The sequence below is a fragment of the Prionailurus bengalensis genome, chromosome D2 (genome assembly GCF_016509475.1).
Source record: "Prionailurus bengalensis isolate Pbe53 chromosome D2, Fcat_Pben_1.1_paternal_pri, whole genome shotgun sequence".
NCBI lineage: Eukaryota > Metazoa > Chordata > Mammalia > Carnivora > Felidae > Prionailurus > Prionailurus bengalensis.
The window spans coordinates 21,109,542-21,125,052 of NC_057351.1; the positions used below are offsets into that span (position 1 = coordinate 21,109,542).

Sequence of the window (15,511 nt, forward strand, 5' to 3'; positions counted from 1 at the left end):
AAGGGCAACCAACCTGCCTCCTAGGATTGTTGTGAGCTTATGTTGAATGACACACTGGGAGAGTTTAGACCCAAATAGAAAATCAACGTACATTGCACCTGTTTTCTCTCCTCCCTTATGAGTTCTATTTTCTTAAAACAATCTCCTTTAAATATTTTTATTCCTAAGTTTTTGTTTATAGAAACATAAAATTGTCCAGGGTTAATAATACCATATCTACACCTCCACGCAGATGGAATATGTGTATAAGAAAATGAGTATAAAGTGTTGGGATATCGTATGGAAAGCTTATCATATGTTAAGCTTGGTGTGTTAAAAATAGGACCATATAAAATTCCACATAGGCATGCATCCTGAAAAAGATCACTTGTAATTACACCTACAAATTTTGGTCAATCTTTAACATGATTATACATGTTAAAAAATCAAGAAGTTTTAACTTGTATGGAACCGCAAAAGACCCCCAATAGCCGAAGTAATTTTGAAGAAGAAGACCAAAGCAGGAGGCATCACAACCCCAGACTTTAGCCTCTACTACAAAGCTGTAATCATCAAGACAGCATGGTATTGGCACAAAAACAGACACATAGACCAATGGAATAGAATAGAAGCCCCAGAATTAGACCCACAAAAGTATGGCCAACTAATCTTTGACAAAGCAGAAAAGAATATCCAATGGAATAAAGACAGTCTTTTTAACAAATGGTGCTGGGAGAACAGGACAGCAACATACAGAAGAATGAAACTGACCTCTTTCTTACACCATTCACAAAAATAAACTCAAAATGGATAAAGGACCTGACTGTGAGACAGGAAACCATCAAAACCCTAGAGGATGGCACAAAAACAGACACATAGACCAATGGAATAGAATAGAAACCCCAGAACTAGACCCACAAACGTATGGCCAACTCATCTTTGACAAAGCAGGAAAGAACATCCAATGGAAAAAAGACAGCCTCTTTAACAAATGGTGCTGGGAGAACTGGACAGCAACATGCAGAAGGTTGAAACTAGACCACTTTCTCACACCATTCACAAAAATAAACTCAAAATGGATAAAGGACCTAAATGTGAGACAGGAAACCATCAAAACCTTAGAGGAGAAAGCAGGAAAAGACCTCTCTGACCTCAGCCGTAGCAATCTCTTACTCGACACATCCCCAAAGGCAAGGGAATTAAAAGCAAAAGTGAATTACTGGGACCTTATGAAGATAAAAAGCTTCTGCACAGCCAAGGAAACAACCAACAAAACTAAAAGGCAACCAACGCAATGGGAAAAGATATTCGCAAATGACATATCGGACAAAGGGCTAGTATCCAAAATCTATAAAGAGCTCACCAAACTCCACACCAGAAAAACAAATAACCCAGTGAAGAAATGGGCAGAAAACATGAATAGACACTTCTCTAAAGAAGACATCCGGATGGCCAACAGGCACATGAAAAGATGTTCAGCGTCGCTCCTTATCAGGGAAATACAAATCAAAACCACACTCAGGTATCACCTCACGCCAGTCAGAGTGGCCAAAATGAACAAATCAGGAGACTATAGATGCTGGAGAGGATGTGGAGAAACGGGAACCCTCTTGCACTGTTGGTGGGAATGCAAATTGGTGCAGCCGCTCTGGAAAGCAGTGTGGAGGTTTCTCAGAAAATTAAAAATAGACCTACCCTATGACCCAGCAATAGCACTGCTAGGAATTTATCCAAGGGATACAGGAGTACTGATGCATAGGGCCACTTGTACCCCAATGTTCATAGCAGCACTCTCAACAATAGCCAAATTATGGAAAGAGCCTAAATGTCCATCAACTGATGAGTGGATAAAGAAATTGTGGTTTATATACACAATGGAGTGCTACGTGGCAATGAGAAAGAATGAAATATGGCCTTTTGTAGCAACGTGGATGGAACTGGAGAGTGTGATGCTAAGTAAAATAAGCCATACAGAGAAAGACAGATACCATATGGTTTCACTCTTATGTGGATCCTGAGAAACTTAACAGGAACCCATGGGGGAGGGGAAGGAAAAAAAAAAAAAGAGGTTAGAATGGGAGAGAGCCAAAGCATAAGAGACTGTTAAAAACTGAGAACAAACTGAGGGTTGATGGGGGGTGGGAGGGAGGAGAGGGTGGGTGATGGGTATTGAGGAGGGCACCTTTTGGGATGAGCACTGGGTGTTGTATGGAAACCAATTTGTCAATAAATTTCATTAAAAAAAAATTAAAGGAGAAAAAAGATAATGAAGCTAAAAAAAAAAAACAAAAAAACAAAAAAAAACAAAAAAACCCTAGAGGAGAAAGCAGGACAAAAACCTCTCTGACCTCAGCTGCAGCAATTTCTTACTTGACACATCTCCAAAGGCAAGGGAATTAAAAGCAAAAATGAACTATTGGGACCTCATCAAAATAAAATCTTCTGCACTGCAAAGGAAACAATCAACAAAACTAAAAGGCAACCAATGGAATGGGAAAAGATATTTGCAAATGACATATTGGACAAAGGGCTAATATTCAAAATCTATAAAGAGCTCACCAAACTGCACACCCTAAAAACAAATAATTCAGTAAAGAAATGGCAGAAGACATGAATAAACACTTCTCTAAAGAAGTCATCCAGATGGCCAACAGGCACATGAAAAGATGCTCAACGTCGCTCCTCATCAGGGAAATACAAATCAAAACCACACTGAGATACCACACCTCACTCCAGTCAGAGTGGCTAAAATGAACAAATCAGGAGACTATAGATGCTGGTGAGGATGTGGAGAAACGGGAACCCTCTTGCACTGTTGGTGGGAATGCAAACTGTTGCAGCCGCTCTGGAAAACAGTATGGAGGTTCCTCAAAAAATTAAAAATAGACCTACTCTATGACCCAGCAATAGCACTGCTAGGAATTTACCCAAGGGATACAGGAGTGCTGATGCATAGGGGCACTTGTACTCCAATGTTTATAGCAGCGCTTTCAACAATAGTCAAATTATGGAAAGAGCCTAAATGTCCATCAACTGATGAATGAGGAAATTGTGGTTTATATACACAATGGAGTACTACGTGGCAATGAGAAAGAATGAAATATGGCCTTTTGTAGCAACATGGATGGAACTGGAAGGTGTTATACTAAGTGAAATAAGGCATACAGAGAAAGACAGATACCATATGTTTTCACTCTTACGTGGATCCTGAGAAACTTAACAGAAGACCATGTGGGAGGGGAAGGAAAAAAAAAAGGTTAGAGAGGGAGGGAGCCAAACCATAAGAGACTATTAAAAACTGAGGACAATCTGAGGGTTGATGGGGGGTGGGAGGGAGAGGAGGGTAGGTGATGGGTATTGAGGAGGTCACCTTTTGGGATGAGCACTGGGTGTTGTATGGAAACCAATTTGACAATAAATTTCATATTTAAAAAAATCAAGAAGTTTTATGACTCAGTAATATAGGTTTTTAGAAAAAAAATACCTCCATGTCAATTTTTATGATGTTTTATAAACCTTAAGGTAGTAAAAAATACACAGTATTATTTTTATTGTAATGTCCTATTGGCTTCTAAAACAATTGGAGATCAAAATCACTCAACATATTAAACTCCAAATTTTTATTCACCAAAATTAATGTGAAATTTACGTGTAAAGTAAGGAAAGTAGACTCTCTAGGAAGTTATAACAACATATATAATAGACATAAAGTCAACAAAGATAACAAATAAAATTTTTAGGAGTCTTCCAACAATTTCATCCTCCAGACTTGTGGGAGGAGTAGTAGACATTAATATCCAGTTTTTACACATCATATCCAGGCTGCTCTTGCTCCCTAGGGGAAAGAAAGAGAAAAATATCCTCCAATAAATATATTTATAATCTTGATCCTTTAAAGTCAATTGAATATTTGCACTGTAAAAAAATAGTAATGAGGAAACATCCATACACATCTGTAACCCACTAATAAATTAAAATACTTTGCTCCCTAATGAATTAAAATATTTTCCATCCACTCATTTTGGCCATTTTATATCATATTCATACATTTTTCTACATGGCAAACATGCCTTTCTTTCTAAAAAGAAACAGCTCAAGGAGCTATCAGAATGACCACTCTCTTGTCATGTTATCAGTAGTCTAGTCATGAAATCTTCTCTGCAAAGTTATTTACAATCATTTATACTGGCATTGGTGAAATTACCATTCTTCCAACTTGTATGGACAGTATTAAAGGGAAATGAGAATTTGGACACATGCAAAAAGGTAGATGATAAAATTTTTTTTAATTAAACAGCAAAAGGTCTTTTTAATTTTCTTGATCTTTCCTCTCTCTCATTATTTTGGTCACTTAATAAAACATCAAACATTTAATTTCCTCTACATTTCTGTGTTAACCAAATAATTTTTAAAAATAAAGTATTTTACTTTAAAATGCTTTCCAAAAAGTATTATGGAATTTTAAAAGGTATTAACATGCTCTCTGCTTAGCACACTGTTGGAACATCTTACCAAATGCCTGTCAGGTAGGGAGTTTAGAACCATTCTGAACTCCTTTCTCAGGAATGCAAGGTCAAATAAATGAAGTAATTTTCAAAGCCTTGCATCAAAGTTCCTTTTATATACTCAACTTAAAATGAGCATCAGTACTTTTTAAAAGTGGCAATATTGGGGAGGCGCCTGGGTGGTTCAGTTGGTTAAGCATCCCACTCTTGGTATCTGCTCAGGTCATGTTCTCACTGTTCGTGAGTTCAAGCCCTGCATCCGGCTCTATGCTGAAAGCGTGGAGCCTGCTTGGGACTTCTCTCTCCCTCTCTCTTCTCTCCTCCCTAACTCATGCTGTCTCTGTCTCTCTCAAAATAAATAAATAAACTTTAAAAAAATTTTTTAAAGTGGCAATATTGGGGTAGGAAAATATTTTTTGCTATTTTTACTAAAAAAACAAAAGGCAGGTTGAGTTGCAAGAGAGAATGAGAGGGGACGGTGGATAAATGAGGTTTGTGCAGTGTTACCTTCTTCCATCGTAGCAGTCTTGGTTAGTTTCTGTAGTAACCAGCCCCATTCCTGGAGGAGGGAATGGCATGCTCCAAATTACACAGCAGTCACTAGCAAAGTAAACACCTAGAATTTCCCTGACATTCAACAATTCCTTTTGCCTATGTTTCAGAAACAAAGGGTGAGAATAATATATGGATTTACAAAATGCCTTTCCTTCCCTCCTACAGCCATGGCCCCAAGCTTGTATTTCTTTAATCTGTGTTCTTAGGGGCACCTTGAATTTCCTTCAACAACAGCAAGAGACCAAAATAGGAAGTGAGAGAAAGACCAGACAGCTGGTGGGGACTGAAGAGTGAGTAGAAACCCTTTCTCACCTGACTTAATCCCGGGTAGTGGTAGATAACACGGCTCCTTGGTTTTCTCTCCGTAAGCTTTTGCTAGAACAAAGTGCATTCAGCACAGGTGGTCTCTTAGCAACCTTGGTTCCTGTGTCAAAGCACATTAAAAGGTTTTATTGGATAGTGAGGTTGTGTATGAAGTGGAGGACCAGGGAGCCTACTTGGAGAAACTCTAAAATTACTCTCAAAGAAGTCAGGAAGGAGAGCTCAAAGAGTGGACTTTGGAAAATATGACAGTTAAAATCTAATTTATCACAGAATTGTACAGCTAACAACTGAACCTTTAACAAAAAGGTTAAGCGAATTCTAGGATTTTCCTGGAAGGGCAAACATTCACCATACTTTTTAAACAACAATTCTCAGGGGGTGGCAGAATGGGAGAGATGTTTAAAGATACATACTTGGAACTACTAAGTAAGTTCGGAAACCTAAAACACAGTACAGTGATTATGGACAATAAAACTATATTATAAACATTAAACTTGCTAAGAGACCAGGTTTTAATTGTTTTCAATACTAGAAGAAATGATAATTATGTGATGTGATAAAGGTGTTAGCTATTACTACTACGGCAATCATACTGCAATTTAAATGTATCGAATCAATATGTTGTACACCTCAAACTTATGCAGTGTTATAAGTCAAACACCACTCAATTAAAAACTTCCCTAAAAATTATTTTAAATATATTTGTTTCAGTATCTTCTATGACAACTGTTTATGTAAGACCATAACCCATGCACTTGTGTGTCTGCTATAAATTCTATAAGTTTTCAGACTTTGTATTACTTTTATGAACAAGTTAGAAAGTGGAGGAGTACATTTATTACAAAAGACCAGGCTGTAAAATTTAGGCACAAATGAAAGATTATGTATCCAATGAAATGATGGTTATTGCAACTATGAGATAATAAAAATGCTACTTAGAAGATTATGTTTAAATATTTAAATAACATTAAAAGCCATACCTTATGACCACCCATGACACTCCTAGACATATACCCTAGACATGGATATCCTGCACCGGGACACAGATCCAAATATTGTTCATAATATTCTCCACTTAGAAATAACCCAAACGCCCATTAGTACATAAATAGATAAATTCATATAATGGAATATTATTCAATAATGAAAATTAAGCTACAACTAATACAACAGCAGGGGTAATTTTACAATCACAATATTGAAGTTTTAAAAAGCAAGGCACCAAAGAAATACACAGTGTACAGATACTTACATAAAGCAAAGAAACAGCTAAAAGTTCACAGTTTAGGGGTGCATATGCAGATGGCAACAGTGTTGGAGGTAAATTTATCAAGAAAAGCAAGGGATTGGCTAGCATAAATCAGGATAGTGGTCAGTGACGGGGGAGGGGGGGGGGGGAGTTGTGGCCGGATGAGACACATCCAGCACCATTTCATTTCTTGCCCTGTGTGGCGGTTACACTGGCAATCACTTTTTAACCACTTGACAAACAGTACATGTAAGTTTTATGTGCTTTTCTATATGTATGTTAGACTTCACAAGTGAAATATTTAAAAAGAAAAGAAAAGAAAACCGAGAAAGATCTATAAATGATCACAGAGCCTGAGTTTGGAAGGAAGGACTCTGATTTTTTATCCGTGCTTTTTCCATTTCTCACATTTTCCTTTACAAGGATGTTGCTTCCCTTAGAAAATAAGGAAAGTAGTTTCAAAACTGCCAGTCTTCTTCCTTGTCTATATAATGAAAAGTAATGTATACTGATTTTTTGTCAAAACAATCACTTAAACAAGTATGAACTTGGGAAAATTAGATCAGTGCATATTTTAATGACAATATGCAACTTATGTGAAAAAGTACAAATAACATATTTTTAATTAAAATGCTTCACTGACAAATTTAATTTTCCTTGAGTTCATTCTAAGTCTGTGGCTAAAGAACATGTTCTTGTCTCAAAGTGCTCATGATAAACAGGAATATGGGCATTTCCTGTTTGGTTCTTCTGCTTGATGATAGATCTGTTTCAAGATCTAAATCAGAGGAAGGATGCAGATTTGTAACATCGCAAGTTTACTGATGCACTCAGATTTTACTGTGGATTAAAACTATGAGTGTAACTACTCTTTGATTTACATTTTGCCTAATTGGTTCTTACTTACCTAGAAGCTTCATAATCAGATGTTTTTTTCTCCAGGATTGGAGGGACATTCCTTCTGGGGGAAAAACTATTTAACAGCAGCAACTTTCAGGAGGAAAAAAGTGATTGCTAGTGTTTTTTATTGGCTATAACATGCACCCAAAATACAAATTTCAAACAAATTAGGACACTTCTAGAAGTATGCTATAACATATTGAATGTGACTATCTCAAGACCATGGTCTTATCTTGAACGTGATATTTAAAAATCATAATTAAAATAATATCACCTCCAATTTCTGATGTAAGACATCCAAGATTATTCTGGGCCAAATATATTTCATGTTGAAATTTCAGATGACTCCAAATTATTTATCGTCCCATTTGAATGCCTCTACCTACCTTTCTTTTCCCTATTTCCAGAAGGAAGTGGGAATCAATTTATTATTTTATAGAATGTTGTACTGAAAATACTCTGTTATCTAGTTTTTTAAAATTGTATTTATTTTATCTTCTGACCCCACTAATAGTTCAAATAATCTAATTCAAATTGGCCTGTTCATTGTTTACTGAATGGTTGAAAAGTGGTATCCCACAAAGTAAGTTAGACAAATGAAGAGTAACAACAAACTTTGGTCTCTGGAAGTTGAATTTCACTGTATTCCTTGTTCTTCACCCTGCCATCAGCTTGTACGCTCTTGCCTTTAAAACCTTTATAGTCTTGTTTTTAAATAAAATGGGGCTTCCCAAATCAACTCTGACTTCTATGACCACAAGAAGAATGCATTTGCTAAATGGCTTGGCCCTCCAGTAAGGCTCACCATTTTTTCAACTTCTTTCAACCTCTACTATTTCCCCTTATTAGGCATGGATTCTTGGTTAAGACAAAGAACAGAACATACTTTGGAAAGTCTCATTTTCAATCAAAAGAAAAACACTTTTCATTGGATTAAAGTTTATAGTCTTAAACTCTTGAGTCATGTTTCAAAAATATTTCCTTTTTTGACAAGAATTTGCTAATCCTACTCATGTTTCCATCAGTATCTAATGGTCAATATTGACCAAAGTTCCCTGGAGATACATGTTGAAAAATGACAAATAATGGAAATCTGTCCATTTTTATTTAAAAGGTCACTTAAGTAAAATACAATAATTACTATTTATTGAGGGTCTAGCATGTGCCAGGCTGTGATTATGTGCTATTAGGAGATGTAGCGACTATCCAAGGCCACGCAGTATTCTGTGCTGGATCCTAGATTCTACTAAGCCAGGACTCTAGTCCCCAGATGGCACTATCTTTCAACTACATAGATTTGTTAGTGTTTTCAAATGAAAAGTTTCTTTTGAGGGGCACAAGGTGGCTCAGTCAGTTGAGCAGCCAACTTTTCATTTCAGCTCAGGTCACAATCTCACAGATCGTGGGTTTGAGCCCTGCATCCAGGCTCTGTGCTGACAGCTTGGAGCCTGCCTGGGATTCTCTCTCTCCCCCTCTCTCTCCCTGCCCCCCTCCTGCTCATACTCTCTTTGTCTCTCTCTTTCAAAATAAATAAATAAATAAATAAACACTAAAAAATAAAAAAGAAAGAACAGTTACTTTCGAAAAGATATGTATTACAATGGAAATTGACCATACTGAAACGGAAATACGCACACGTAATTATTAATGACTACTCTTCCTCTTTGGTCCTGGCTCCTTTCTGTGTATGTGAACTGCTGGTCGAATAATGGGCTGGACAGTCTTGCAATTCTGAGAATGAGAACCCTGAACTTGCCAGGATATCTATACAACAGACAGTTGTTCATTTATTCACATCAAAATAATCTGGTCTTTGTAAGCGGGACACTCACAGACTACCAATGTGAGCTTACTGTCTAGCAACCAGGTTTGCTGAAAGCAGAGGTTTTTAAACCTATTTTATTAGCTCTCTTATTTGCAATTTTATTCTTATTTATTATTACTTTGCTATATCTACACACTGATCAACTTGTGACTGACAAGCATTTCCCCATGACCTTCTTAACATTAGCTATACAAAGAAATAACAAGAATGTTTTCAGGCCATAGTGGTTGAGAGATGGGTCTGAAATCAGACTGATGGGGTTTCACTCAAATCTGTTACTTACCATGAGACCTTGGACAAATTATATGAACTCTGTGCTTTAGTTAGCCCTTCTATAAAAAGAGGATGAAAATAATAGTACCTATTTCTTAGGGCAGTATGAGAATGAAATGAGATGATACTTATGCCTGGCAAGTACACATAACAAGCAGCGATAACTATTACTAATTATATTCTAGCATATTACCTCCTAGATGGTATCCCTTGAATGAATCATTCTTCTCAGGTTCTCCTTAAACACCTAAACACACAAAACCATGACACGTTTACTCATCCTTTGAAACCCAGCATAACGCCCTCTGTGATCCATCCTGACTTCCTCAAGCAGAATTTAAGACAGGTCGTCTATGACATTGCACTTCACTACCCCGTATTATATTCATTTGTTTGCATAGACCACCCCATAGGCTGTTGCTGGCTTCCTAGCAAGTGAAGATGACGTTACCCACCCTGGATCCCAGTGCCTTGTAGGATATGACACCAATTCATTTTCAACAAATAACGATTTAATAACTGCACGTAAAGTAGAGGCTTTTTCAGAAGACTGAAAATTCACTTTGTTTAAATGACAATTACAATAAGAAAAACACATATATTAAGTGTACCTTTCCAGAAAATATTTTAAAAATAAAATCTCAAAGTTGGGTGCCTTCTGTTTGTCTCTAAATGGAAAATATCTTTCTCATAAAACTTATGTTCAATAAAATTATCTTTTAGAAACTTGATAAGTCATATGGGAGCTATGTCTTGCTAGTGTTTTTGCTTCTGTATTTGTTTTTTGCTTGTAATTAGGGAACCAAGTCAAGTTGTTGGAAGGCAACAAAAATGTGGCACCAGCAATATGGGATTTTAGGATAGGAATGACTTGTTGGGATGGCTACCGTTTCTACAGCATAATGGAGATTTGCCCCTTTAAGACTCCAGAAATGGATGCTGGTGTGGCAAGCAACTCTTCAAATTTGAGTCATTCAGAAGTTAACTAAAAACTCAGGCCTAGTCAAATGGATTTTGTGTGTTAGGTAAGTTTCTAAAATTTGTGTTCAAGTTGCATTTTCTGAACTAGGTAAGGCTCAATTAGATTCTGCCCAAAGCTGAATCATGTAAGAAAGGAAATTGAACACAAATCTGAAAAATTAATTCAGCAATGATGAGTCTTGTATGTGACAAAGCTTGTTGAATGAGAATCATAATAAGCGGCATATGGATTTACACTTAAATGTTTGCAGACACGATTGTTGTTCCTTGTTTCCTGATTAAGACAGGATTTCCGACAGATTTTTCTCTTTCCAGCTAAGAAAAACAATAGTAGATAAAGGCCTGAAATATGCGTGGAAATGTTGGCATTGGAAGAGATTTCTGAAATTTCGTAAACTTCCCCTCGGACAAACGAGGCCCAGAGAAGTACAGGGAGTACAGCAGCTTGCCTGTGGCTCCACAGATACTTTTGTTAAGAAGTACTATCATAATTGTCTCAGCAGTTTTCTGACATTTGAGATAAATTGGATTCTGCATTTCACCAGACTTGGCCACTTAGAGAGGTTCTACCTTCATTACCTCCAAAATTCTTTGATACAGGCCAAGGTAAGACCAGAGAGTCTAAAACAAAGTAAGTCACAAGTGAAAACTGGAACACTTGCAGGTCAGACTCATGAGGCCAGAACTTGACAAAGTGGACTTCGATTGAAAAAAAAAAAAGTACATTTTGTCACAGATGGTCAGTCAACAGAGGAGAGCGAAGAGAGAGCATAGGTTTTAGAGCCAGACGGAACTGGTTTTAGATCCTGGTTCAGGCTAGTATTACCCTGTAGCCTTGGACGTGGCATTAACCTCATCTGCTACCTTATCTGGAGAGCAGAGATAACATCTGTCTTGCAGGGAGTTGAAAGGATTTTATTTGTAACTATCTAACTATTGTTAGGAAGGGCCTGCAAATGCTTTGATTTAAATCTCATAAAACCTTATATCGTGAGTAATTAGCACTCCTATTACCTTAGGGAAACTGAAGAGCAGAGAGGTTAAATAAACTACTCAAGATCACACACCAGGGACAACCAGATATTTGGATAAAGGTTTGTCTGGCTCCAAAGCTTTAGCCACTGCAGTATCTCAGGACTGGTAAAAAGGTAAGCCAAGAGCCCAGCATGCCACCTCGCACTTGATACAGTAGAGGTTATTACAGTGAAGCAGCAGAATCAGAAAAATGGCCACTTCCCCGCAGCCCAACTACAGGGAACAGAGAAGAGTGACTCAGATGAATGAGAGGAAACCAAAGGACCTAGACAGGAAAGGCCCAGGAAGTTGAGGCAGGTGTGCAGACATGTGGGCAGCAGGGTGCTGGCTTGCCTGGCAGCACTCACGATGGTCCACCTGATCCCCAGTGGGGTGGGGGCAGGTGGGATTCCCAGATCTGTGAGGTTTGGGCCTTCCTGGGCAATCCATGACCATTCGTCAAATGTTTTAAGTACGTATCTTGGCCCTAAAATGAGTTATTTTTCTACACACGAACCAACATCTCTTGCTAATCATCCATTACAAGACTTCTGAAGGTTGAGATTTCCCACTGCCACATTCCTGCCCCAAATAGGAGATTGTGCATGGCCCCTAAGAAGACATAAATTGCCCAGTTACAGGCATTTAATATGAAGAAATCTTCTGGAACCAAAATAATCAAAATGTTATCAACCTTCTCCCTGCCAAGTTCCCCAACCCTCTGCATTAATCACTGCTGTAGAGCACACTTACCAGGCCCGATGAACTGCTCAGAGCCTGGCTGGGGGTCAGCCCTGCACCGTTTCAGCAGGAAGCCCCAGCACAGCAGTGCATCCAATGTGTGTCCTGCCATGATGTGAGGAAGCAGGAGTGAGACCGGGGATGTCTGTTTGTTAGGTCTGTGTTTTTCACCTGCAGAATTCATAGAGCCAAAGCAGTGCCGCTCCAAGTCGGGGGCTGGCAAGTGGAGGAGAGTGGAGAATGTCTGCGCCTGTGGGAGTTCTAAAAAGCATCTGGCAAAACCTTTCAAACTACTTTCTTGGCCTGCAACACACACTCTGCATAAATTCACTGGTGGCAATTTTTTATTCATTAAGGTACAGATTTGATTTCAGAAACCAGCTAAGTGCTTTTCAGAGTCCAGTTTAGCTGAGAAGGTAGATGGCTAAGTTGGAGAACAGAATTTCAAGTTAAATGAAAGTCTGTGGCCTTTTTTAAGGCAGAATTATATTTCCAGCATTTAGCACAGACCTGAGAGCAAAATAGGTGCTGAGTTAAGAAATGATCAGGGAGGTGGGGGGTAGAGGGGTGAGGATGAAATGCAACTTTAAGGTGCGACTCTTCTATGCCTTTCCAGCTCATTACTTAGAAGTTGAACCCAAGGAGGAGCCCTGAAAGCCTCTGAATCGCTTTCCAAGAATATACAGCCTTCCAAGGGGATGTACAACCAATAATGCCTGTTTTTGGTGAATCAGTTTTGCATGTGAAGGCCCTGTGGAGTCTGGGCCCTGTCTGTATTCTGCCTGTACTTCTCATGTCCCATGAAACAAGCCCATTCTGACTGGTAGCAGAATCACTCGTGAAATGACTTCTTTCTTCTAGTACCGTCAGAGGTCATTGAAGCATTGTAACCTGGCTCTATGTCTTGCACACAATAGGAATGAAATAAACTTGTGCATAATGAAAGTCCATAGAGGAAAGAAGAAACCTCATATCCTGAGTTACAGGGGAACACTTTGGGAAGCAGGTACTCTTTGAGACAACCTTTCTTTCTGTCTCATCTAGTCACAGAATCGATCTAGCAATGGGGAAGGACTGGTCCCTTCAGACCACAGAAGTACATCACCAAAGGAAAAATTTTAGAATGCTGGTTAACGTAGAGCAGGTAAGTTTATGGAAATAATAGCCTACACTGTGAGGTTGTTTGGGGAGGTTTGTTGCCATCATTGATCTTAGCTAGAGCCTAATGTCCCTAACAGCTAACCATATGCCATCTTCAACATTCACATGGCTTATCCATCCTAAAGATGAAGTTCTTAAAAGCAGTAAAAACAAATTATTGTCTCTACCATTTAGATTAGTATTTCCCACCAAAGACCACACTGGGGGCCCTAGACCTGAATTTGAAACAAACAAGAGATATAAAGAAGACTCAGGACAAATTCAAATGAGGGATTTCATAAATAATGTTATAATACTCGGCCATTTATATACATTATGAGTAAACCCCACTCCCTTATAAAAGAAGTTATGACTCTCATTTTATGAATGAGGAAACTGAGGCTCAGAGAGGTTGAGTACTTGCTTAAGCTCACACAATTTGTCAGCGATCCAAGCCAGGGTTCAACACCAGGCCATCATCTGCCTCCTTCCAATTCACTCTTATGTCTTCTTTACACATTTTATTTAGAAGCCTGATACACATGTTCAAGGACACTGAAAATATGTAACCAAAACAAGAAACTATATTAGTCCGTGGTCCTGAAGAATGACTGGATTGTCCGGTTTCAGGTCAGCACACAAGGACTGAGAAGGGCATTGGCCTTTCTGAGCTTCAAGGTCCTCCTTTTCCAGACAGAAAACACCGTGACCTAATTTTCAGGACTCTCAGAAGCAACCATTATAAAGGAGGCTGCAAAGACAAAGCATTTGGCTAAAACAAGAAGGCAATGAATCGCTGGAACAAGACAGGTGCCGTGTCTGAACCAAATCTGAAACATGGGAAAATGACAAGACCCATGTCTCCGGTCCAGCTCTCCCTTGCACACACTTCCCATATGTGAGGTTCCTCTTCAAAACCACTGGAGCTATAGGAATACCAAACATATCACAAGGTGTGGTCGAATAATTTAGGAATTATTAATCCCTTGCTTCTCGCCCTGCCTTTTTTTAGCCAGAAGGAAATGAGAGGAATACAATTCTAATTCATTAATCTACAACAAGCTGTCCAAAAATTGGAGAGCTGTTGAAACATAGTGAGGGGAAATGGTCTTTAGGAGTCCCAGTTTTAGCTTTCTGTATTGTCCCCCTATGAGAAGCAAACAGGGGTTACACTAAACTTCCCTCCTACATCAACATTTTCCAATGCCGTAAAACTTACTGTACAGGGTCTCAATAGGTGAAGTCCAAAGTCAAGGAGATGATCTCTCTTTTGTGAAAAACACCATATGCTCTTAGGTGGATCAGAAGGCTCACTGGGCTGTTATTAATAACTGGCTTAGAGCTTTATGAAGAAACATGAGCCAAACTGTCACGGGAGGAGGCAAATGGGAAGGAACTGACAGGCACAGGTGGATAACTTATAACAAAAATACACTTAGGCCCACATAAGAGCCGGAACAAACCATGAGAGGGCAGCGGCTCCCCGACCCCAGCAATCAATAGACCCTTATGTCAAATGTTCTAAGAATTAAACAATAACTAACAAAAATAACATCTTACTCTCTTGGAAAGCACAATGACTCATTTAATGTTACGCTGTCCTTTGTTCTTCTGAGCTATTCTTTTCCATGGATATCTGAATGCCCTTTTAAATTTCTACATTTTGCCTTGTTTACTTTGACTTCCCCCTGTTTTGAAAATACATAAACAAATGGATTTTCAAGTGCACATTATCATTATGAGATTTGCTTACCTGTAAGCATATCAGTCTCTCCCCCTTAGGAACCCAAAACAATTCCTGGAAAAGTGTATGTATGTGTGTGCCTTGTGGGGGAGGGGCGAAATGGATCTTGGAATAGTATCATAAAAGTGAACTCATAGATTGAGAGTCTGAAGAATGAAAGCACAGTCACAACCTGGTCACTGGTTTGTAGGGGTTCTCCTCTTGAAAAACTGTATTTCAAAAAAGGCCAAAAAAGATATGTCTCCCCCACCCCTAGCAATGGTGTTAAATTCTCGGGATCA

At 38.6% G+C, this 15,511-nt stretch overlaps 1 protein-coding gene across 3 annotated transcripts; it reads right to left on the reverse strand.

The window, feature by feature from the left end:
- Nucleotides 1-3,576: 3,576 nt before the first annotated feature.
- Nucleotides 3,577-14,814, reverse strand: MRLN (myoregulin). 3 transcript variants are annotated; one of them, XM_043596387.1, is made up of 4 exons: nt 14,706-14,813; nt 9,804-9,857; nt 5,352-5,463; nt 3,577-3,814 (listed from the first exon to the last, which is right to left on the reverse strand). In XM_043596387.1, exons 3-4 carry the CDS (start codon nt 5,428-5,430, stop codon nt 3,654-3,656), a joined length of 240 nt encoding a protein of 79 aa, XP_043452322.1. In that variant the 5' UTR covers nt 5,431-5,463; nt 9,804-9,857; nt 14,706-14,813; the 3' UTR covers nt 3,577-3,653. The 3 variants fall into 3 exon arrangements, with proteins under 3 accessions (XP_043452322.1, XP_043452323.1, XP_043452324.1); XM_043596388.1 differs by lacking the exon at nt 9,804-9,857 and having other exon boundaries at nt 14,706-14,814; XM_043596389.1 differs by lacking the exons at nt 9,804-9,857; nt 14,706-14,813 and adding an exon at nt 4,992-5,043 and having other exon boundaries at nt 5,352-7,001.
- Between the last annotated feature and the right edge of the window lie 697 nt (nt 14,815-15,511).

What these genes read in the sequence shown, in the direction of transcription:
- MRLN (XM_043596388.1), bottom strand. Translation starts at nt 5,430, where the DNA reads ATGCACTTTGTTCTAGCAAAAGCTTACGGAGAGAAAACCAAGGAGCCG. An exon ending in ACTACCCGGGATTAAGTCAG is followed by an intron (nt 3,815 to 5,351) that starts GTGAGAAAGGGT and finishes TCTTTCCCCTAG; the next exon opens with GGAGCAAGAGCAGCCTGGAT.